The following is a 25,029-nucleotide window of genomic DNA, read 5'->3' as shown; positions in this document are numbered from 1 at the left end:
CTGATAACTTTTGATACGGCTCCATCATTGCTCTCTGTTTCCATGGCAGTGTTTAGGGAAATTGGATTCTGACAGAATCCAAGGGCCTGACCTTTAAAGTCTGGGAAACTGATAAGCATGAGCAGTGCAGCAAATACTGGCATAAGCTTGCTGGACAGACTGAGTGCATCATTTGGTCTTTTTCTGCCGTTATTTCTATGTTTCTATGTATCATGTCTTAATGAGTAGTGACTTTGTTATTTTCTGTGCTTTGTTCAAAAGAGTTAGTTATGGGAAAAGTACAATGTGAGGGCCTTGAAAGGAAACTTCCCCCCTCCCCCCATGCAGGAAATCTCAGAAATATATTTTATGATAAGAACTACAGTGTCCACTTAAATATAAGTGTGACATATGGCATCTGGAACCGTTATCTGGTTTCTACCTTAACAGGGGGTTATATATACAAATATAATCCCATGCACAATTATGTTAGATTTTCAGATTGGTCAGGGGATCCCCAAGACCTGGGTTGAGGACCACTGCTTTAGAGGATGTGTATGGTGATAAAACTAGACACAAGTATCTTCCCATGGGGATTCTAACAACCACAGGGCCGGATTTTAAAAGGGTTACGCGCATAAGGTACACGCGTAACCCTTTTAAAAACCCCTGCGCGCGCTGAGCCTATTTTGCATAGGCTCGGCGGCGCGCGCAAGCCCCGGGACGCGCGTAAGTCCCGGGGCTTCGCAAGGGGGGCGTGTCGGGGGCGTGGCGCCAGCCCGGGGGCGTGGTCGAGGCCTCCAGACCAGCCCCCGGGTCGGGTGATGGCGCGCCAGCAGCCTGCTGGTGCACACAGAGTTATGCCTACCTCCAGCAGGCATAACTTTCACAACAAAGGTAGGGGGAAGGTTTAGATAGTGGTGGGTTAGGTAGGGGAAGGGAGGGGAAGGTGCGGGGGATAGAAGGAAAGTTCCCTCCGAGGCCGCTCCGATTTCGGAGCGGCCTCGGAGGGAACGGGCAGCGCGTGCAGGGCTCGGCGTGCGCAAGTTGCACAAATGTGCACCTCTTTGCGCGCGCCGACCCCGGATTTTGTTCGCACGTGGTGCACGCGTAGATTTATAAAATCTACCCCACATTGTTTACTGGTTTACAGAACCAGAGTAGAACCTGCCTTGGTAAAGCAAGAATACAAGGAGTCAGAACCGCAGGCCAGGTATACAAAAGCATTTTCCCAATTTGGTATATGATATAAGAGCAACTGAAGTGTAGGTGGTAAGTCTGAAGGGCTGGTAGCACCACCTCAAAGGCAGTTACGTTCCTGTCACAGAAATGGCTGGCACTCCTTTCTCTGCCTGGGACGCCTAATTCTTTAAATGAGAATGACTGTTACACAAACAATTTGCTACTCCATAATCCATAAGCTACAAGAAATATTTATTTATTTTTAACTGTTTCTTGACCACTTTCCCGGGGCCGAATATACAGCAGCTCAATGCAGCGTACGAGTTTAAACAAATAATAGAAAAGTAGTTACAACCTGCAGAATGCTAAAGACAAAAACGGTAGGAGCTTGAATTCATCCTGAATGACAGAGCCAGTAAATCCCCGATGACACACATTTAAATACTCCAGAAGAGGGATTAAGAAAGGGGACACACTAGCAGTTGGGAAGGAAGGCTCATGGTCACAATACTTCAAGATGGAAAAGATTCTGATTGGGCTGGAATCCCAAAGGAGAAAGAGGAGCCTGCTGGGAGAACCGCCATTCCCCTTTCCTCCCCCCTCCGCACACACAAAACAAAAATGTTTTGGGACCACACACCTTCATTCTCTATTTTTCTCTTCTCCAGCTCAGCCTCGATCTGGTCTAATACCATTCCCAACTCACTGAGGATTTTCTTCAAGTAGTTCACATTGTCATGTTCCAGTATTTTGGCCTGAAAAAGCAAAGGGATTTAAACAGAGCAAACAAGACACAGTGAAAACTGGGCAGGATAAATGGGGCCCTTTGCCGCAAAGCATACCCTACTTCTATCCTATAGAAAAAGAGACCAAGGGCGCTAGAGTTGTAACTGGAAAATAATGTGACTCTAATAAAGCTGGACTGTAAAATAAATGTACAATTCTGAATGCTTCCAGATGCTAGTCATCATCCTTGGATGGCCACGGATTTCCGGTACCTTTTACAGGACGAGCACTGTACCCCTGAACTACTGTTAATATTTCAAAAGTAATGTAAACCAATGGCTTGTAGAAGTATTTATTAAGTTAATTTCTTTCTTCCTATGCATTAAGGACAAATGATATTTTAAAGCAGTTCCTTGAAATCTGTATTTTGTTAGTCATACAAGAATGCAAATGCCAAATGTTCCTTTTGAAAGCCAACAGGAAGGCCATTAACACTTCCTTGTGATAGAGATTATCTTCTTTTTTATGCCTTTTTGGCTGGAAGCTAGTACTGCTTTATATCTTAGACTACACTGACACCAAGTGGACATTACTGAAAAGAGGGGATATTAGAATTTATTATAATTGATTTTTCTTAAGACTATGGGACACTTTTATATTTGAACAAATATGTCATCTTTGCACTGGAGCTCGGGAGGGCATTACCTGCCTGGAGCCAATGAATTGCAATGGACTGAACAGAAAATGAGCTGTTTTAATTAAGTATAAAGGGTATGAATGTTGTTTTGTGAACCGCTTTGATTGTTAAAATCGATCTAGAAGATATTTTAAAATAAATAAATAATACATAGAATGGACGGTAACTTTCAACCCGGTGCGCGTGTGCCTATGTTGGCCCGCGCCCAGGGACGCAGTTATTTTATAAAATATGCGTGCAAACGTGTACATGTTACAAAACAGCTTTGCTGCGAGCACGTGTTTGCCAAATTTTAAGTGGGCGGGCTCATGTGCGTGCAAATCCCGCTTCTGGCGCCGTAAATCGTGGGACTGTAAATGGGTGCACATCATCATTTCCAGTTTTACCAGTTCATCCCCAGTTCACCCAGTTAAGAGATAGGATCTCCGACCTTCACTGGTTTCATGGCATTCCCTCCCCCCAGTTAGCTCCAATCGTTGTAATCCAGCAGATCTGCCTAGTCTTCACTTACACGGCATCCAAAGCAGAAGTAAAGTTATGTGGCAATGGACATCAGTGCTTGCCAAGAAACACATTTATGCGCACATCTTAGGTTCCCGCCCTGAAAAGATCATGCTCCGCCCAAATCACTCCCACGCCCTGCTCCTTTTTGTGTGCACTGAGGGAGATACACGCGTATTTTGGCGGCTTTTAAAATCCGCTTGGTGCGTGCATAATTCCCTTATTTGTGCATCCCCCGATTGATGTGCACGCCGGGCTTTTAAAATTCACCTTTAAGGCTGCTTTTATTTAAGGAGAAATATACAGGGATATAGTCAAGAGGTGAGACCCTAATTGCAGCTTCCAGCTGGCTGCTTATATCTAGGGAAAAAGCAATTTCTGGTAGCTGGAAATTTTCTTGTAGTTATTATCCTGAAGAAAATTACTTATCCAGACGGTTGTTTGCTACTTTCTAGCAAGGGCAAATAATATAATTTTAGATATTTCCAGATTGTGTTTTATTTCAAGCTAGATGAACTACTAGTATTAGTCTAATTAAGTGAGAGGGAATTTTAAGATTTGCTGGGAGTTTATTCAGAATAGAGAGGGAATTTGTATTAAGTTATTTTGGAGAAGATCATTTTGTTTACATGGTGAATCATTGTGGATTCCCCAAGCCTTAGCAATTGTGACTTCAACCATATGAACTACATAAAAATGTGCCTAAAATATTCAACAATCACAAGAAAGTAATCTGAGAACTTATGCTAATATTCTGGACAGAATTTAGAAGGGAATTTTGAAATCCTTATTTTTTGATTTGCTTGAAATGAACTGAACTAAGATATAGAGCAAAGTTAATAGTTTTCTGTTATAACTTATAAAAAGCTAATTTTCTTGATATTCTAATGCTAATAAATTCTTCTTTTACTATAATGTCATGTGCTTCTGTTTCCTTTACAGTGTAAGAATCTACAGTACCTGAATGTAATCCACTTTGAAGCGCCTGAAAAGCGGAATATAAATCAAATAAATACATCGTGTTATTTTTGCTTATTTTATTTGCAATAGTAATATTTTGTGTTTATTTTATTTTGCTTTTATTTTTACTTTCTGCTCCAGCATCCCCTGGGAGAACCTTTAATTGGGTGGGCATGCTCCACATGCCCATTCTAAATTAAACGGCTGAGAGGTGGAGTTATTTATGTGGTCCTCCCTCAGACGACAGTTTACAGTAAGCATGACATGTAATCATACCTATCCTGCATCAAATCAACTTCAACATTTATTGTTCAGCTCCGTTCAAAATCCCCAGAACCTCTGGGAAGGGAAAGGAGTGCAGCCAATTTTTGGAAGCCTGTCACAAAATGACCACATGCTTACTGATCCCAATTGGTCCACGTTGGTTATGACGTCACAAATAGCATCATATACTGTGCAGTGCATGAACCAATTAGATCCCGAAACAAGTGAGCTAGTTAGTGACACTGTTTCCAAACATGGCTGCTCTCAGGAATCCAAGAGACTCGCAGAGGAGCTATTTGGAGAATTTGCAAAAACGAAATGAGTAATAACATTTTCAGTCTATATGGGGGGGAGGGTATAACTACTTCTTGTGCGTACTTGTGAAATATTGCACTTTTTGCAGAGGGTACAAGCTTTCCTTAAACCAATTTCTGTAAACATATTTTGACTGATTATTTTTATAGCAGCATAATAGTTCTCAAAAAGCTGTTTTCCATACTTTAAAACCAACTGTAGTACGAAATGCTAACTCATGATAAATTAGGATTAGCAAGCCCCAGTTCTATTGCAGCTAGAGAAGCCACAAAGGTTGGGGAGGGACCAGTGGTAAATATACATCCTGTGCAGCTGCTCTGAATGGCAGGCTAACTGCGTCATCGGAAGGGCATCCCCCCTCCCTCTAGCTGCACAGGGCACAGTTACATGCAGTGATGGTCATGACTGCAATCTGCTCACCTTACTTAGCCTCTCTGCTTGCTGTCCCTGCTGGACAGCTTCATTTTTTTTTTTTTTAATGGAAACCCGTTTTTTTTTCTCTGCATTAGGGGCCGGATTTTAATACCTATGCGCGGGCGTACATTGGTGCACGCAACCCGGCGAGCGCAAGGGGGTGCGCACAATAGTGCACCTTGCGCTCGCCGAGCCCTTAGGGGAGCCCTGCTGGCTTTCCCCGTTCCCTCCAGGTGCGGGATATAAACTTCTAAAAACAGAGAGTGTTATAAGCACATATATTCAGAATATCTGATCTGGAATGCCCTATTTCAGAGTCGTTTTTAGTTAGATGTAATTTATTTATTTATTTATTTATGATTTTTATATACCGACGTTCAATGAGATATCGCATCGGTTTACAATAAGGTACAGAAGGTATTTCCCTATCCCCTAAAGGGTGAGTGCTTACAAAATAATAAAACTATCATAATCACGAATTCTTAACAACTGAGCAAAAGGTATAACAAAAAGCATATTAAACCAAACAAGAAGAGACATCCGATTAGGAAGATAATAATTAGAAGATGCACTAGTGAATTCGATTGGCGCTACTGTGCTAGGCCCTATTTCAGAGTCCTCGGAGGGAACTTTCCTTCCGCCCCCCCCCCCCAATCCCTTCCCCTTCCTAACCCACCCCCTAGCCCTACCTAAACCCCCCCCCCCAACCTTTATTTTATAAGTTGCGCCTGCTTCTGGGCAGGCGTGGGTTGCGCGCTCGCCGGCCTCAACTCCACCCACGACCTGCCCCCCCGCCCCGCCCCCTCCCATTCAGTAAAGCCCCGGGTCTTACATGCGTTCCGGGGCTTTACGCGTGCCGCCGGGCCTTTTGAAAATAGGCCCGGCGCGCGTAGGGCTTTTAAAATCTGCCCCTAGGTGTACACTCTGGGCCGGATTTTAAAAGTCTTCGTGCATAAATCCAGAGGTTTTACGTGTGTATGTGGGGGGGGGGGGGGTTTTACGTGGGCGGGGGCCTATTTTAAAAAGGCCCGGCGACGAGCGTAAAGCCCCAGGACGTGTGTAAGTCCCAGGGCTTGCAAAAAGGGATGGTCCGGGGATGGGGCCAGAGGCCTCCGATACCGCTTTGTTGGAGGATTATGTGCCGGCAGGCGCAAAAGGTAAGATAAAAGTCAGGGGGGGGGGACGTTTAGGGGAAGGGGTGGGAAGATCAGGCTAGGGGGAAGGTAAGTTCCCTCCCAGGGCGCTCCGATTTCGGAGCGACCTGGGAGGGAAAGGGGGAAGGCAGTGCGGCTCGGCGCGCACAAGGTGCATAATTGTGCATCCCCTTGCCTGCCCGCGCATGTTATAAAATCGGGCGTACATGTGTGCGCGACGGGTAGCGAGCGCACACATGTACGCCCTCGCGCAACCTTTTAAAATCTACCCCTCAGTGAAGTGAATGAATAGCCGAACAAGTGCTCTAAGATCCTGTCTGTAGTCTTCTGAAACAGATACAGTAGGCCCCTGCAGGGTTGTGCTGCCCTTACTGAGCTGCTCCATGGAATAATCCCAGAAGTCTCGGCGTGAATATCTCAGCACTATTTCTGGAAATACCTGAAAAAAGAATGGTCAAAATGGCATCTTGGCGATGCTCATTGTGGCTACTGCAAAAGTGTTTCAGTGTTTACGTTCACCTTATTTAAACCAGTCCAACACTGTGGAGTAGAGTGACATTGATTTCGTCAAGGATCAAGACATCTTGCCAAACTACTTAGCAGCCTATCCTAACAGCTACAAAGATATCTGTGATGTAATTTGAAAGCGAAAACCACTTCTCTTCCTGCTGAGGATTTCTTCTGATCCTACAGAATGTATGCACAGCCCTCACCTCCTCCCCCACCAATGCATGCAGCATGTGGAATGCGTTCTGCACATTTATACATTTCTGAAAAGGGATGGCTTGCAAAAACACCAATGTAACATTGCCTTATTAAGCCCAAGTGCATGTAAACAGAGAACAGATTTCGAGTTTAATTCCCATACCCATGAAAGAGGGCACAGCCATCTATAGGCTGGAGAAGAGCCAGGTGTTGTAATGAAAGGCATAGCTATTCATACAACCCCACACGCACTGACAACCTGCTGTCACCACTCTCTCAGTATCCAAGTCCCAATAATTTCCCCAGCTTTGGAAGTGATCTGGTGTAGGGAAAAAGTGGGGCCCATGCACTCAACCCAGCTTCCTTTTGCTGTTGCCAGACCATGTTACAAGGCCGTTTTTAGGTTGGCGTGGAGGGGGGGGGGGGAGTGCCATGCAGGTCCCTCCATCTGTATGGTCTAGCACAGTAGCGCCAATCACATCTAGCTAAAAATGACTCTGAAATAGGGCATTCCAGAACAGATATTCTGAATATATGTGCTTATAATACTCTCTAATTATTTTTAGAAGTATATATCCCGCACTCTACAAGAGTTTCTTAAAAAAAATATATAATAAAATCGCATACTACATCCACCGTACAGACAAAACAATCAATAAACAAGATGCTCCGAAACAAAACATTAAGAGCCTGATTTTCAAAAGGATTTACAAGCTTAAAACTGGGCTTTATACTTGTAAATGCACTTTAACCATGTAAATGGGCTTTTGAAATTGCTACAATATATACCATTGAATTGTCCATAGGATTTACCCGTATAAGTGTACTTTATACGGGTAAATGGCTTTTGAAAATTGCTACAACGGTAGCTATATTTACACATGTAAAACCTTTTGAAAATTACCTACAGAAAAAAAGATGTGTTTTTAAAGCCTTTTTAAAGTCCACACTAGAGAATATAACGCATGAGGCGTCTGGGATGGCATTCCAGAGGTAGGAACCTGCCACTGAGAGAGCACGGTGCCTGGTGATGTCTAATCTAACCTTGTATGTTTGGACTGGGGATCTCTAGGAGATTCTTGTTGGCTGATTGCAGCTGTCTGGTTGGCTTATAAAGGCAGAGGACAGAACTTAACCAGATTGAGTATTCTCTTTGTATTAGATTGTGGATCAGCATTGTATCCTGAACACAACTGGAGGCCAACAGAGAGTATATAGTAGCGGGGGATATATGAGTGTGCAACTGTGAGCCAGTTAATAACTGTGCTGCTGCATTTTATAAGGTTTACAGTGGTTGCAATTGATAACTGGTAAACCAAGGTATAGGGAATTACAGTAATCTATATTATTGAAAATCAAGGATTGTAGTACTAAGTGGAAATCTTGTGGTTCAAGCAATGGCTTCAGCTATTTTAGGAGGTGTAATTTCTAAAAAAAAAAAGGCTTTCACTGGGGACGAGGGTGGAAGAGGAACTGGATTCAGATGGACCCTGATTTTTACAGTCTGAGGTACTGATATGCAGACATAAGGACTGCTTCTACAACCAAGTCCATAAGCAACACACGTCAAGCAGCATTGTCTGAATTTTCAAGGAGGCTCCTCACCCAGTAAAAATGTTGCTAGCTGTAATTTCTTTTTTTTTTTTTTTTTAATCGGTTCTCATGAGGCTTGGGGATAACTGCATGGAGCAGCAGTTGCTACTAGAGATGTGAATCGGAACCGGTATCTGTTCGGATTCCGGTTCCGATTCACATCGTGAAATTTTTATCTTGCAGTCCAATCGGGTTTTGTTTTGTTTTTTTTTATCGGCTGCGCCCGAGCTGATAACCAAAAAATCTTTAAAAATGGCGCGGGCCATCCAGTGCACCTACCATGTGACAGGGGCCAACCAATGGCACGGATACCCTGTCACATGGTAAGGGCAAAGGGCCATCGGCGCCATTTTGATTAATGGCAGCCGACAGCCCGAGCGCGGGAGAATGCTCCCAGGACCCCTGCTAGACCACCAGGTATTTAAAAATTTGGGGGGGGGGGGGGGGGGGGGTCCGGAGTGTGGGGGGATACTAACAAACTCATTTTAAAGGGTCAGGTTGTATTTTTAGGTTGTGTCCTTTCTTCCCGCCCCCCCCCAATAACGATAAGAAAACCCACTAAATTAATCGTGGGGTTTCCTATTACTATCGGGGACCCCCCCGATATTGAAAATATCGGACGATATTTTCAATCGTCAGATAATGATTCACATCCCTAGTTGCTACCCTTAAGAGAAACATGGGGTACTTTGCACAGAGCGGCAGATACTACCATAAGAAGCTTGCTGGGCAGACTGGATGGACCATTTGGTCCTTTTCTGCCATCATTACTATGGTACTATGCTACTCTACTCTGTGCTTGTAAGTGTGCTACAGTGTTTCCCACCAGCTGAAAACACTGGAAGTCCTACTTCAAATGACACTCACCATAAGTTTTTTCTGTTTTGAAAGGTATGGTTCTGTCAGCTGAGGCTCTTCATGGTCCAGCTTTAACAATTCTGTGGTGGCATTCTCTAAGTGTCCTGGTGAGAGATAGGCAAAACACAAACATTTAGTGTTTTTGCATAATTTTCTCTCAAAATGCAGCTATTTTTATTTTACATATCAAAAGTCGAGTGCCCGCAAAACATCATTTTTCAATGGAAGGCATATCACAAAAAGTATAGGGCGTACAAAAGCAAAGTCATAAAAGTACTTGCAAAATAATTAGCTATTAGAATCCAGAGGTAGAGGGAGGGTGCAACTCAACTCCCCTCCCCCCCTTGCCCATCCCCTGTGAGCACCCATGTCACAAATGATCTTCTAGCCAAGCATTAGATTTTGTATATTTTATTTTTCACGTTCTCTGTCAAGCGCTACCCAAGCGTAGTTTTACGTTTAATGTAAACAGATGTGATATCCCCAATGAACGTCAGTATATAAAACTGTTAAATAAACAAATAAATAAATAAAGATGAACCTTTATAACAGAACAGAGCAAGAAAGATTCTTTCAGCGGTATATTTTGAGTATCATTGTTTGTAGACAATTTGATGGCTTCAGATGTAGATGTTACATTTCTGATTAAACAGTGTAATACCTCCCATCCTCTGGAGATGTGGTGTGCTGTTCTCAGAGATCATTCCCATTAAGAAAGAGGGAACTGATACTACAGAACAATTGTCATCTTGACTGGTATCTCTCTTATCTTTCGCCAATATTGCTACATCCATATAACCCCTCTTCTCAAGTTGCTAGGTCCCACATACAGTTCAAGCTTCTCTTACTCACCCATAAGTGCATTCATTCTGCAGCTCCTCGTCATCTCTCCTCCCTTATCTCTCCCTGCATCCTTCCTCCTGAAATCATTCTTATCTGTGCCCCTCTCTTCCATCGCCATCTCCCGATGATGTGGTGCTTTCCACCTTGTTGCACCATACATCTGGAACAGAGTTCCTGAGTCATGCTTCCTCTCTGGCCTTTTTCAAATCCATCCTAAAAACCCACCTTTTTGAGGGTGTTTTTAAATTTTAATCCATGGTTTTCCTGATCATATCTTTGCTGGTTTTAACTGTTTTCCGTAATAAATGAAATTCCCTAAAAGGTGAATTTTCAAAAGTTTGTGCATGTAAAAATTAGTATATACACATTTAAGTAGCTCTGCTTAAGTATTCTGTATTTTATAAAAGTAAAAAATACAAGCATATTGTCACCTTTGCATGCATATATATGCACGTAAAAAAGATGCAGTCTAGGGGCATACCAGGGTCGGGCCTACATTTACACACGGAAGTTGCTAATTTAAAAGATATGTGTCTTTACATTTTCCGGTCTACGCAGATATGTATACACCTGCTAATTACCTGGCATAAGTGATATTAAACATGTTTATTCTGTAGAACTGACTGACTTGAGAGATTTGGGCGAAATGGGGAAAGCTTAGGCTGAAGAACCTGGAGGATCTCGATGACCTGGGGAAGGTCTGGAGGAACTGGTGGACCTTCCGATAAACTAGTTAATTTCCTTGATATGCACATGTTTTAAAATTGGCCAACTTATGCACATAAATTGAGACGTACATAAGCAAGTCCTACTTTTATCTGATAGGTAAAACACATGCACGTAATTTTTTAAATAGGTAGTAAAAGTATATGCGTTCAGTGCATTGATATTTGTCATTTCAATGCAATGCATGTATTAGCACATAAGCAAAAGGCATAGAGTAGAGGAGTGCAGAATTCTATTAGTCCTTCAATTTTTCAAAAGATCATATTTATTTTATCATTCAAAGTAATACAAGATTTTAATTTCAAAGGAACTCCTGAGAGTCAAAAGGATTCTAAATCAACAAATCAAAGTGTCCCCCGACACGGACACTGTGTTTCACCGAAGAAGGCTGCGTCGGGAGAGACAGAGAACTAATTGTTCATGCGCTGTAAAATGAAAACAATTTCATTACCAATTAGGACAAAACACAGGCGGGAATGCACAGCAGAGAACCTACTAGCAAGACCTTTGTAAATTTTAGTGCATGTCAAGAGTCCGTACACAAAGTAAAACCCCTTACAGACAATTTTCAGACGCTGACAAGGGCGCCCAAAAACTAGATCAACCATAGACAGTCGCCCGGTGTAATCAATCAAGACGCAGATAATAATGCTACTTTGTAGTGATACATTATTAAGCTTTTTGTATTATCTATGATTCTTAGCATATACTATATATAACTACAATGTAACATTATTATCCCCGACCTGATTGATGACACCATGTGATCGCCTATGGCTGATCTAGCGTTTTGTCTGCAAGGGGTTTTACTTTTTGTACGGACTCTTGACATGCACAAAAATTTACAACAGGTCTTGCTACTATGTTCTCTGCTGCGCATTCCCACCTGTGTTTTGTCCTTATTGGTAACGAAATTGTTTTCATTTTACAGCGCACGAACAGTTGTTTCTCTGTCTCTCCCGACGCAGCCTTCTTCGGCGAAACACAGTGTCCGTGTCGGGGGACACTTTGATTTGTTGATTTAGAATCCTTTCGACTCTTAGGAGTTCCTTTGAAATTAAAATCTTGTATTACTTTGAATGATAAAATAAATATGATCTTTTGAAAAACTGAAGGACTAACAGAATTCTGCACTTCTCTATTCTTTGTGTTCATACAGAGCATGGACTTAACTCCCTTGACGTTATTCTGGTTTGCACATATATATGTGTGTATGCTGCTGAGTAAGATTCCACGTATTTTATAATATATGCATAAGTGATATACACAGGTTATGAAATACTATAGCAAAACTACACAGTCATATACGCATAGATGCCGCCACGTGTAATTATTTGAAAGTTATCCTCTCTCTCTCTTATTTGTCCTCTTTGTCTGACTTGAATAGATTGAAAGCTCTGTGAAGCAGGAATTGTCTCTTAAAGTGCATTTGTATGACTCCACATAATTAAATCCCACGCATATTGGGGGGAGGGAGCAGAAAAGTATAAAATGCTAAAACCAGCATGCAAAATCAGGGTTTAACATATGCAAATTTAATGGAGGAAAGGAGGGATTAATTAAATAAAAAGCATCAATATATGTAATGATATCAGGGCTTTTTTTTTTTTTAAACAATGTACTTACCTAAGCAACAAAAGAAACCTGGAGGTTGATATTCAAAGGCTTTGTCTGGGTAAATTTTGCAGTTACCCAGATAAAAGATGAAATTGGAAATTCCCCCTACTCTCCGCTGTATGGCTACATTTTTTCTGGATAACTCGTTTCTTGCATAGATTTTAGCTGGCTAAAAAAGATAAGGTGAGGGAGACGTTCCAAGGAGCCTTGGTTGCATTTTAGCCAGTGAGCGTCGATATGTAGCAATATCTGGATAAAAGTACCTCAGAGGGACTCAGGCCGATACAGTATGGTGCGCTCAGCCGAGCACACCGTTTAACACCCGTTTGGATGCGCATTTTCGAGGCACTCCTATTACCCCTTATACCCCTTACACCGTAAGGGGTAATAGCGCCTCAAAAATATGCGGCCAACCCCCTGAAAACTAATAGCGCTCATCACATGCAAATGCATGCTGATGAGCGTATTAGTCAGTCACTCGCGATACTGAAAGTAAAATGTGTGGCCAAGCTGCACATTTTACTCTCAGAAATTAACACCTGCCAAAGGGCAGGCATTAAGTTTTAAACTACCTGGAAAAGTGTACAGAAAAGCAGAAAAAAATGTTTTTCTGTTCACCCTCCGACTTAATATCATAGCGATATTAAGTTGGAGAAACCTAAAATTAAAAAAAATAAAATAAAAAAAAACATCTAACCCACAGTGAGTGTGTTACATCCGTCAGCCTCAGATGGCTTCGACCTCTGTGCCTCACCTTTCTATCTGCTCTCCCTGCTAGCCTTGGGAAGATGGCTACCGCCGTGTCTGCTTGCTGCTCTCTCTCTGGTGTCCCCGGAACGGCTATGGCAAGGCTATCCGCCATGTTTCTCCTGAGGCCCTCCTAGGGTGCGCACGCACATGCCACCCACGTCTTTATCCACGTCATGGCGGGAACCTCAGGGGCGTCCCCCTCGAGTGACATCATCACATCCTGGTATTTAGCCTGCCCTTCGTTTACTAACAAATCGAGTTAGCAAGGACTGGATTCGCCTCTGGTCTACGCTACTCTGCTGTTTCTGTGCTGCCGCTGGAAGCTCTCTCTCTGCCCTTCGGGATATTTCATCTAACCTGGGTACCCGCTTCTCAGGGGCCCTTTGCTTTCTTTCAGGTGCCTTTCTGGGATACCAGATACTCGCTCCTCGAGGGCCTGCTCTCCCTGCCTTAGTGCCTGCAATCCAACTACTTCTGCCTGCTGGAATCTACCAACACTACAGCTACCAACTTAGTGAGTAATCTAACCTTATCAGTCTGTCTCACCTACAGCTCTGCACTGGGAACCTGCATCCGGATCTCCCTATACACCGTGCGCTGCTAACATCTACCATTGTGAGACGGGTCTTCTCTGCCGAGGGTCCCTGGACTACTACTACTGGATCACCTCACTACTGCCACCTCTGGTGGTATCATCCAGCTGTATAATAAAAGACAAATCTCTTTGCTTGCGTGTCTCGAGTCTAGCCTATTACTGTGGTCCCTCACGGGGCTCCTCCCCGTGGGAGTGGCCATCACCACAGTACCCAAGAATCCACTCCAACACCTCAAAACCATAACAAAGTGGGTTAGAAAAACGGATGCTCAGTTTTGCCGGCATCCGCTTTCCTAACCCGTTGCTGTTAGCTGGTTCGAAAACAGATGCTGGTAAAATTGAGCATCGGTTGTCAGAGCAGCTGACAGTCGCCTCTACCACTAATACGAGGTGCTAGTATCCTTAGCGCCTCCTTATTAGCGCAACACCTAATTTAAATACAGAATCGTGTGCCCAGGAGAGGTACCTGGACGCATGTCAGGAGAGCGGGTGCTCAACACGGAGCGCCGGCTCTCCCACATGTTTTACTGAATCGGCCTGTAAGTCTGGTTAGAAAAAATACCTAATCCTAAATTTACCTGGATAATTTAATTGATAAGCAAGTAAATTTACACGCGCATGTTATGAATGCATGTAAGTTTACTGGGACTGAGTGGAGGCATTACTGGGGGGGGCAGAGAAGTTTAGACTCGCGCATGTTATTTTTAAATTTAAAAAAAGTATGAGCATACATTTTCAGGAAAAATGTCTGCACATACAATAGCAGGAGAACTTGTTTGGACAGATTTAGGCCTGGATTCTCTAAGGTCCCAGACCTTAGAGAATCCGGTGGTAACGGGGGGCGGGCCTGCGAAAGCCAGCAGCCATCGCACCACTGTGGTGTGCTGGCTGCCGACTTTCGCATCGAATAACTACACCTTTTATGGTGCAAAACTGGCGGCAATAAGGGTCCTTACCTTTCGCGGTCAGCGATGTTTTCGTGGTGTCCTCCCCGGTGCCGCCCCAACTCCTCCCCTTCCGGGGCCAACGCCACCCAAACCTGCCCCGATTTAAGTATCGCATGCGAAAAGTCCTTTTTTGCGTGTGATCCCTTTAGAGAATGACCCCCTTAGTGAGGTAATTTTCAAAGCAAACTTATGCCGTATAAGTCTGCTTTGAAAATTAGTGTTATCTTATGTGCGTTTTTGCTGTCTTCCTTATGCGGGTTGTTACCAAATTACTCTCTAAGCCTAGAGGAAGGGAGTGAGGAAAAAGCTAAGGTAAGGAGGAAAGAGTGTGAGAAGGGGGAAGAAGCTGAGATAGTGACTCACTAAGGGGTGAGAAGAGGGAGAAGAATCTCTAGAGAGATAGGGATGGGAGAAGAACTGAGGTAGTGTGAGAAGAGGGGAGAATATCTAGAGGGAGGGAGGGAAGACCCTCTGCAAAGAGAGAAGGGGGTAAAAGGGAGGGAAAGAGCAAGACAGTGGGGGAAAAGGAAGGAAGAGTTGAGGTAGTGAGACTGTGGGCTGCCCGGAGGCCTCAACCAGCAGCCAAAGTGGAGTGGAGACCACCTTGCGATCCTGACCCAATGGAGGCCAAAATGAAGAGGTGGGCCCAGCGCTGCTAGAGGAGCAAGTGGAAGAAAAGAAGATGAGGCCCATGCATGTGAGAGAGAGAGCATGTGTGTGTGTGTGTGACAGAAGGAGCATGTGAGAGAGGTAGTTTGTGTGTGGGGGGGAGAGCGTGCGCGAGAGAAAGCATGTGTGAGCATACGTGTGCATGTGTGCATCTGAGAGAGGATGTAGGAGTATGAGAGAAAGTAAGGATATGTGAATATATGAGAGAGGGGAGAAAGTTTGTGTGCCCTCCCACATCCACTAATCCACAACAATTTCAGGATGACTGGAAACAAATTTCTCAGGAATGGAGGTAGGAGTGTGTTTTTTTTTTAATCCTTGTTAGTTTTAATTGTTTGGCGTTATCTGATATGTCTCTTGTTTTGAAATATTTTACTGGTGTTTGAGAAATTAAAAAATCAATTTATATGAATTTTTAATTATTGGATATTTATTTATTAATATGGTTTTCACATTGTTGCACTGTATTCAGAGTCTGGCTTGTTGCAGTTTCCAGTTCACTATTTTTCTGCACATTTTTATTTATACTTTATGGTCTCTTTTTTTTTTATTCTGTATTTGATGACGATCTGTCTGTGTTCTGCATATGAGGTATTCTGCTAGTGTGTAGTTTCTGTGTAGTGTTGTATAGCAGCCTGGCTTGTTCTGTTTTCCTAATAAGAGGTGTATTGGTATTTTAGGAGCTGGTATAATATTTGCAGCATTACTTTTTAATAGGTAAGACTGTTATTGTTTGAGAGCTGGCAGTTAGTGCTGATTTGGTATAGGAGGTTTACTGTATTGTAATTGTTCAGGCATGGCTTTCTGAGGGTCAAGGCCACATCCAACATGTGTTTCAATAGGCCTAATACCATATGGGTATTTTTGCAGGGTTTTCTGGTTGGTGACATAGCAATGCATGTAAAAAATATACAGGTTGCTGTAAGGGATCATTTATCTTAGACGACTGTATTCTGAATGTTCTTTTTAATGTAAAATGTATTATAAATGCGCACAATGTGTGCGCGCAGAGGGCTGGTGTGTGGACTTTAAAGTTCTAGAGCACCTAAGACAATTGCCCTGATCATGGATTCCAGAACAAAGGGGGTGGACCTGGGTAGGGAGGAATATCAGATTTTAAAGTTTAGATTACTGGAGGGAGATGAATGAACTGGGGGACAGGATAGCAGTATAAAAGCTGGCACATAATCCTTTTGCAACCAAAGCTAGAACTGGTCTATGAAGCAAATCAACTTTAGTTTACCCCCTTGACGTTTTAACATGGAGCCTTTTAACAGCAAAATTCTTCATTTTCCATTTGTAGTTTTCAGGCAATAGAAGGTCTCAAATCAAAAATCAAAATCTTTTGTTTAAATATATAATTATCACAGATGTCTACACCACCTGTAAGCATCTGTTCTCCAGTTTGTTGTTATGGCAGCACAGCCTAATAATATCAAAGCCCTGAGTCTTATATTTCTGAAGGCGAGAAAAGACTCTTTTGAAAGGCATTTTGTCATAAGAAAGAATTCAACAAAAAAAAAAAAAAAATCCCAACAAATGGATCATAATGAGAAACTGCACATGGTTGCACATATTGAAGAGGCTAGCCCATTGGTGCTTAAGCAAAATAATTGCCTCATTAATCCATGGATTGCCTTCCGTAGATAGATTCCACCACTTATTACCACTGTTTGCAAATGATTTAGCTAAAAGCAACTACAGATTTTGAGGCACAGAAAAGTGCTACAAGTGCCTTAAAATTAAAAAGCCATGCACCAGACCCAGAATGATTAAGTCGAGAAACATCAAAATTGCTAGATTATCTGTTTGCACTCACCAGATCCAGAGCTCCTTTCCTACTCACACATTCACATGTGGGATTCTTTGTAGGTTGTGATGCCTTTATTGGACTGACATAGGAATAATTCAAAGTTGCTGTGAGAAGAGACGGCTAAGAGGGGATATGATAGAGGTGTTTAAAATCATGAGAGGTCTAGAATGGGTAAATGTAAATCAGTTATTTACTCCTTTGGATAATAGAAGGACTAGGGGGCACTCCATGAAGTTAGCATGTAGCACATTTAAAACTAATCGGAGAAAATTCTTTTTTACTCAACGCACAATTAAACTCTGGAATTTGTTGCCAGAGGATGTGGTTAGTGCAGTTAGTGTAGCAGGGTTTAAAAAAAGGTTTGGATAAGTTCTTGGAGGAGGAGTCCATTACCTGCTATTAATCAAGCTGACTTAGAAAATAGCCACTGCTATTACTGGCATCAGTAGTATGGGATATACTGTTTGGTACTTGTAACCTGAATTGGCCACTGTTGGAAACAGGATGCTGGGCTTGATGGACCCTTGGTCTGACCCAGTATGGCAATTTCTTATGTTTCTTATGAGCTTTCAAGATTACGCAGGTCTCTTCTTCATATGTGACCCCCCAAAAAGGATATATGGTCTTGAAAGCTCTATAACATTTTTGTATTATTCTTTTGGTGGTTCAATACAAGGTATCCCCACTATACATCTTCTTTTTCCTATGTGTTTGACTGGAATTTCTGTATTGTCTTTGGTTATTTTCAATACAAATGATTGGAAATTAAAAAAACCCAAAACATTTTCCCTAGGATCAATAATAATACACAGCACTGAGCAAGATAAATCAGATGGCCAGAAGGTCCCATCCCTTAGTACTTAGAATCGAAGGTTATGCATAGAGAGGATAAGTAATTTGCTCAGTATTGTACAGTGAGTGGTAGGGAGGGAATTTGAACTGCGGTCTTTTTTCTCTGGACAGCAATGATGTGTCTGCAACAATAGCTATTGCTTATTTTTTTACATTTTGTTTTTTGTTTGTAGCTTGCAGACCTGCAAGCTGTCCATCAATTATTTCCATCAGGGAAACTAACAAAATCTATTCTTGTTCCAGGTTATTTTCTGCATCCTAACTAAAGAGGAAATGGAATCTTAAATGCCAACTGTATCTATCCATAAAAACAGAAAACGGATAACTATATCATTTACGCTAACTGTTGCGAGGGTTTTCCATCACTTCTGCACAGTATTAATTATTTTACCTCTTTAAGGAATAAATTAGAGATGTGAATGGGAAAAACTTTTCTGTTGTTTTTCGTTTCATTAACTTTCTTTTCTCATTTTGTTTCGTTTTTAGCCAACAATAAAATGTAGAAACAAATTAAATTTTTGTTGCATTTTTTTTTGTGTCATTTCAGATGGTAAAAAAAAAACAAAACAACAAATGCCATCGTGATTTCCCCAAACTTTGGAAAAACTTCTATTAATTGCTCAAACTAAAATATTGATAAATAAGAGGGTTGTTTTTTTTCATGTGAAGGTACCTATGTATAATCATCACAACCACCTTATCAAATGAAAGTCCAAATATTTTCTCACTTCTCTTTCTCAAAGTTTGCACATAAAATACTTAGAGGTAGATTTTCAAAGCGTTGCTCGCACAAAAACGGCCACTTATGCACGTATGCGGGCCGCACACGAGCCACGCGCATTTTTAAGAAGCTGGGAAGAATGCGTGTACATGCAGGTCATGAGCGTTTCGGGGGTGGGGCCAAGACAGATGCGTAACCACAAATTTTGCAAAGGCAACGCCTAGATGTTGCCTGTGTAACTTTGCTACTCCTCCACATGAGACACAGGAGCCGGGGGATGGGGGGAGAGAGATAGAGAGAGCGCATCCATATAGGGTCAGTCTCATACTCTATGGGGCGGATTTTCAGATTCCGCGAATAGGCCTACTTTTGTTTGCGCTCCAGGCGCAAACAAAAGTACGCTGGATTTTAGCAGATACGCGCGGAGCCGCGCGTATCTGCTAAAAACCTGGATCGGCGCGCGCAAGGCTATCGATTTTGTATAGCCGGCGCGCGCCGAGCCGCACAGCCTACCCCCATTCCCTCCAAGGCCGCTCCGAAATCGGAGCGGCCTTGGAGGGAATCCTCTAACGCCCTCCCCTCACCTTCCCCACCCTTCCCCTACCTAACCCACCCGCCCGGCCCTGTCTACACCCCCCCCCCTTACCTTTCTCCGGGGATTTACGCCTCCCGGAGGGAGAAGTAAATCCCCGCGCGAGAGTGGGCCTCCTGCGCGCCGGGCCGCGACCTGGGGGCGGGTACAGAGGGCGCGGCCATGCCCCCGGACCGCCCCGGGCCGTAGCCATGCCCCCGTACCCGCCCCCAAAACGCTGCCGACACGCCGCGACGACCGGGCCCGCCCCCGACACGCCCCCCCTCGGAGAACCCCGGGACTTACGCGAGTCCCGGGGCTCTGCGCGCGCCGGTGAGCCTATGTAAAATAGGCTCACCGGCGCGCAGGGCCCTGCTCGCCTAAATCCGCCCGGTTTTGGGCGGATTTAGGCGAGCAGGGTTCTGAAAATCCACCCCTATATATATATATATATATAGGTACCACTCTAGAGGGGCACTTTGAATTGGGGTGAAAAGGAGTTGATTTTTACAATGCAGATAGCACTGCATTGGACAAATCAGCTCCTCTTTTAGACTTTTCATCACTTATAAGGGCTATAATTCTTTACTGATGTCAATTTTACTTCTGAATGTGTCTATAACAACACCCTCCCCGAAAACCCACCCCAATTCAAAGTGCCCTCTGAGGTGGTACCTATATACAGAGTATCAGACAGACCCTATACAGAGGCTCACTCGTACTCTCTCCCTCTCGCAAGATATACATGTAGAGGCTGTAGAAGTACGTGCAGGGACAGTATTTTAAATGCTACGTGCGTACTTTATAAAATGAGGCATATTTTTGCTCGCGCTGCAATATGCGTGTTTATGGGCACATGCGTGTTCCTTTAAAATTTACCAGTTCCCTTGACAGAGCTGTAGCCATGGATATTCTTCCTAGAATCGTGAATAAACGAGACCAATTTCCCTGTCATTTTAAAATGACGGCACATCCTTAGAATAAGTTAACTAAGGAAATAGCCCAAGGGTCGGTGCTTCCATTAGGCAAACTAGGCGATTGCCTAGAGCATCAAAATTCTGAAGGAGGCAAAATCCCATTGACATGAAGCCTAGACAGGGAGAGCCAATGCTGGAACTGCAAACAATAGGTAAGTTGAGGATGGGGGTTACATGACCAAAGGTTTGCCTAGGGTGCCAAATATTCTTGCAGCAGACCTGAATGGAGATATCTGCCATTCTAGAGATGCACATATATGTCACATCATCATGCTAGATGAGATGCATTAATTTTATTCTAGAGTATACAACTATCTATCGCCAGAATGAAGACCAATCAGTTTGTATTGATCACAAGCACTTTTACATCCCTGACGTCTCTCATTGCAATGTGATGCATCTCTATTAATTATTTATTATATTAAATAGTTTAAATGTTTTATAAATGCATGAAGGTCACTTACTGTATATCGTTTTACCTAATTCTGTACTCTGTCTTCTTTTCTCTAGGATGCCAAAGTATACTTTTAAATTATTTTAAAGCACCTCCTTAACAACTCCATCAACAAAAGAAATCAAAAGGACAGATACTTACCAGTGATCCTACTTCGTAAAAGCACTTACCCTATGGAACTCTCTCCAGATGAGTTCTGCCAAATGCAGGACTACTCTCACTTCAGGAACATATTAACGCTTGGTTCTTCTGTCAGGCCTTTAATACCAATCCGTAAAAACAGCTAAAGAAGCTAAAACTTACATTCACCGACCGTTGTGGTGAGAGAGATAAGGAGAGCGCTGGGGCGGGGGAAGTAGTGAGAGAGAAAGAGACAAGGGGTGTGCCAGGGAGGCAAGCGGTGAGAGGGATATGGGGTGTGCCTGGGGGGGGGGGGGGGGGGGGGGGATGGACAAGTGGTGAGAGAGACAAGAGATGTGCCTGACAGACCAGGGAGGGAGCACTGATTAGGGCTGTGCAGCCTCAAACATTTTGGTTCCTTTTCTTTTTATTTGAGGGGGGGGGGGAGTTGTTTTTTTTGGTTTGTTTAATAGATTTTTGGTTTGCTTTGTTTGCCAAACCAAAAAAAAAAATTAACAAAAAAAAAACCAACCCCCAAACCAAAAAAGCCAGAACTGATGAAAAAACAAACCAACCGGGCCTCCAGTGGCCCTCAACCACCCTTCTGCCCTTCCACCATTTAACTCAGAGCCTTGGTCTGCTCAGCTGGGCCTCCCTGAGACCCTCCAACCCCCACTCCTAGCATAATTCAAAACCGGCGAGGGCCTGGGCTGAGACTTCCCAGATCAAATTTGCGGGGGCCAGGGAGCTCCCACTCCAACCCTATTTACTCCTTCCTAGGTCCAGCAAAAAACCCACTCGCTTCTCCCCTGGGTCCAGAACTTTAAAAATGATGCCATGCATTTGGAGGATGGCATCGAAGCAATGTAACTTCGATGACTTCCTCTGGTGTGGCTGATGCCATATTCTTCGTTTTAAAATTACCCTCGAAAAGTTCATCTCTTTCATTTTTTAATATTTTCTTATTTCCATTTTCTGAAAATAAATTGAATCTAGTCGGGCTGCTGGATATGCATCCATCAAAACTCGAACTTTACAATTGCCAAAAATCAACCTTCACAGCCACTCCTTTTCTGATCAGTACACATATCTTTTTAAAATCTAAATTAGCAGGAGATTTACAAAAGAAAACATTCAGTTATGAATTTAAACGACACCTTCTATCCACAATATATCAAGTAGAGCACAAAGATGCATAAGGATCCTTAAACCTCGAATGAAGATTCAGCCAACGTAATAGGTGCCAAGCAGCGCAATTATTTATTTATTTATTTATGGTTTTTATATACCGATCTTCTTACATTATATGTAAATCAAATCGGTTTACAGAGAACAGATGAATAAGCTTGCTTGTGGGCAATTACATATAACAAAGAACTTTTTTTGAGTAACATATTGTATAACTTTTTGAATAACATTTAAACATAAGTTGTGTAAAGGTGAAATATACGTAGGTCCCCCGACACGGACCGTGTTTCACCACACCGGCTGTGTCGGAAAGGACAAGAGCCCAAAATTAGTAAACATATGACACAATATAGATAGAGCTTGGCGTCTCCGAGTAACATGTGAGGAAGTCAAGGGAACTCAAAATACTGCTAGTTGTCCCCAAGGTTTCATAGACGTTGAATAAGAAGTTCCAAAAATAATGATGAGAATCGCGGGGGTTAAAGAAGTCAGAGCCAGAGACCGTGTCTCTCCGTGTCGTATTGATGTCCAGCTGGCTTGGCGAAACACGGTCCATGTTGGGGGACCTACGTGTATTTCACCTTTACACAACTACTTATTAAATAATTGCGCTGCTTGGCACCTATTACATTGACTGAATCTTCATTTGAGGTTTAAGGGTCCTTATGCATCTTTGTGCTACATTTGATATATTGTGGTTGCTCCATTGTGTGCACCGCTCCTCTTCTCTACCTTTATTTTTTACCTTCTATCCATAAACACTAACATGGCAAGAGGACTCTTTAAGGTGACCTACTCAACTCAAAACACTCACAGAGATCTTTAAGGAACAGCTCCATGGTTCCTGCATGATGGTACTTGACAAGTGAGATTTCAAACCCCTCTGCAAAATGTCTTATCAGTTTCCTCAGTTGTTAGCTACTTAACAAGAGGTAGCGGCTAACATGGCCACTTACGGCGGATCTCAGCTGTGGCGTACTTCGGAATCATGGAATCTGTAGTGAGTTCTGGGTGCAGGATGCAGCCATGAGTATAGGCGTCCATAGGGAGAGTGTCCAGAAGTTCCCTGTACTGTAATACTCTGGAGTGAAGGATGCTCCCAGTTTCTGGAATTAATTGCAGAATATTTTCTGAAATACAAACACATACAATTAGCTTTTCTAATTAAGTGCAAAATGGCATGGTATTCTTGCTGCCCTTCAATATTGGGCTCTAAAGAGTAGGGATGTGCAGGCAAATATTTTTCATAATCAATTCTCTAATTTTTTTTTTTTTTAGGAGGTGTTATTTTCATGGTTTTCATTTTCAGCAACTGGCACACACATTTTGCAAATTGCAATCCATTGCTGTTTTAAAGACTCCAAACTATTTTGTGGTCATCTGAGAATGTGATCAGCTCACTTGCTGTTCCCTTTCTCCAGATCATTAATGAATATGCTCAAGAGCACAGGTTCCAGAACAGACCCCTGAGACACTCCACTTGACCTTTCTCCATTTGGGTAGGACTAAATCATCAGATTTCCAAATGAAGAAAGGCCGTTAGTGGAGTGCTCCAGGGATCTTTACTAGGACCTGTGCTCTTTAGCATAAATGATCTGAGGAAAGGAACAGCAAATGAGGTGATCAGATTTGCAGATGACACAAAATTGCTTCAAGTTCATAAAACAGCAGGAGATTGTGAGGAACTGCAGAAGGACCTTGTGAGACCTGGAGATTGGGTTTCTAAATGGCAGATGAAATTTAATGTAATGCAGAGAAAACTAAGTCCAATTACAGGTGCACGACGCTGGGCTCCATGTTAGGAGTCGTCGCCCAGGAAAAGGACCTCAGAGTGTGGGTGGCCAGTACTTTGATTTCTTCGGCTTCGAGGTGAATTTTAAAAGCCCGGTGTGTGCATTACTTAGGGGATGAACAAATAAGTCAGGTTTGTGCGTGCTGAGTGGATTTTAAAAGCCACCCAGACACGTGCATATCTCCCACAGCACGCACATCTCCAATGTTTACAAAAAGGGGCGGGCGTGAGTGTGGTCTTGGTGGGGCAGGAGCGTTTCGGGGTGTGAACCAGAGATATGCACTTAAATACTTATGTGCCCTGGTGCGCGCCGAGGTCCCCTGCTGTATAACTTTGCTTCTGCTATGGATGACATAACAAAAAAATAAAAAATAAAAGGATCGAGGCATTTCAAAGGATTTAAAAGATCTGGGGTAACTGGGGGGAATGTAGGCTATCAAACCAGGGTGGTGACCTTAGAGGACCTATCTGTTAACCGGGTGGCCAAACTGGTGACTTGGGAATGTCGTAGGCACACGCCCCTTTTAAAATCATTTGAATTACACTGTCGAAGTGGTATTTGCACAAACATCCACAAACACACTTAAAATGTGGTGCACGTGTGCGTGGCCAGACTATAACACACATGCATATGTACGCGTATGTTATAAGATGGCTGGGGCCTTGGGTATGGGCCGACATATGCCTGCAAATGTGCGCCCATGTGCTGATTTGAAAGTTAACCATCTTAGAGGTGAATTTTAAAAGCCTGACGCATGCATTAATTAGGGGACGTGGGAAGAGGTTGGGCTCGTGCATGCCAAGCGTATTTTAAAATCCGCCGAGATACGCAATGTATCTCCCACAGTGCGCACATCTCGAAAGTTTTCAAAAAGAGGCAGGATAGGAGCATTTTGGGGCATGAACTTAAGATGTGAGTGCAAATACTGATGCGACGCAACGTGTGCCGAGGCCCCCTGTAACATACCTTTACTTCTGCTCTAGATGCCGTGTAAGTTAAAATGTAAGGGAAAGTAGGCGGATCTGGGGGGTTTTAAGGGTCGGGC

At 43.1% G+C, this 25,029-nt stretch overlaps 1 protein-coding gene across 2 annotated transcripts in view; it reads right to left on the bottom strand.

Moving 5' to 3' along the window:
- GDAP1L1 (ganglioside induced differentiation associated protein 1 like 1) overlaps positions 1 to 25,029 on the bottom strand; it is a 175,534-nt gene that overhangs the window by 35,122 nt on the left and 115,383 nt on the right. For both annotated transcript variants that reach the window (XM_029611674.1, XM_029611673.1), the window contains exons 3-5: positions 23,148 to 23,321; positions 9,358 to 9,452; positions 1,802 to 1,916 (exon numbers count right to left, since the gene is read on the bottom strand). In XM_029611674.1, the coding sequence (XP_029467534.1) occupies positions 1,802 to 1,916; positions 9,358 to 9,452; positions 23,148 to 23,321 (384 nt within the window). The remainder of the gene's footprint in view (positions 1 to 1,801; positions 1,917 to 9,357; positions 9,453 to 23,147; positions 23,322 to 25,029) is intronic.

The sequence above is a fragment of the Rhinatrema bivittatum genome, chromosome 8, assembly GCF_901001135.1.
Source record: "Rhinatrema bivittatum chromosome 8, aRhiBiv1.1, whole genome shotgun sequence".
NCBI lineage: Eukaryota > Metazoa > Chordata > Amphibia > Gymnophiona > Rhinatrematidae > Rhinatrema > Rhinatrema bivittatum.
Note: the sequence above shows the minus strand (reverse complement) of the source record. Positions and strands in the feature narration are given on the sequence as shown.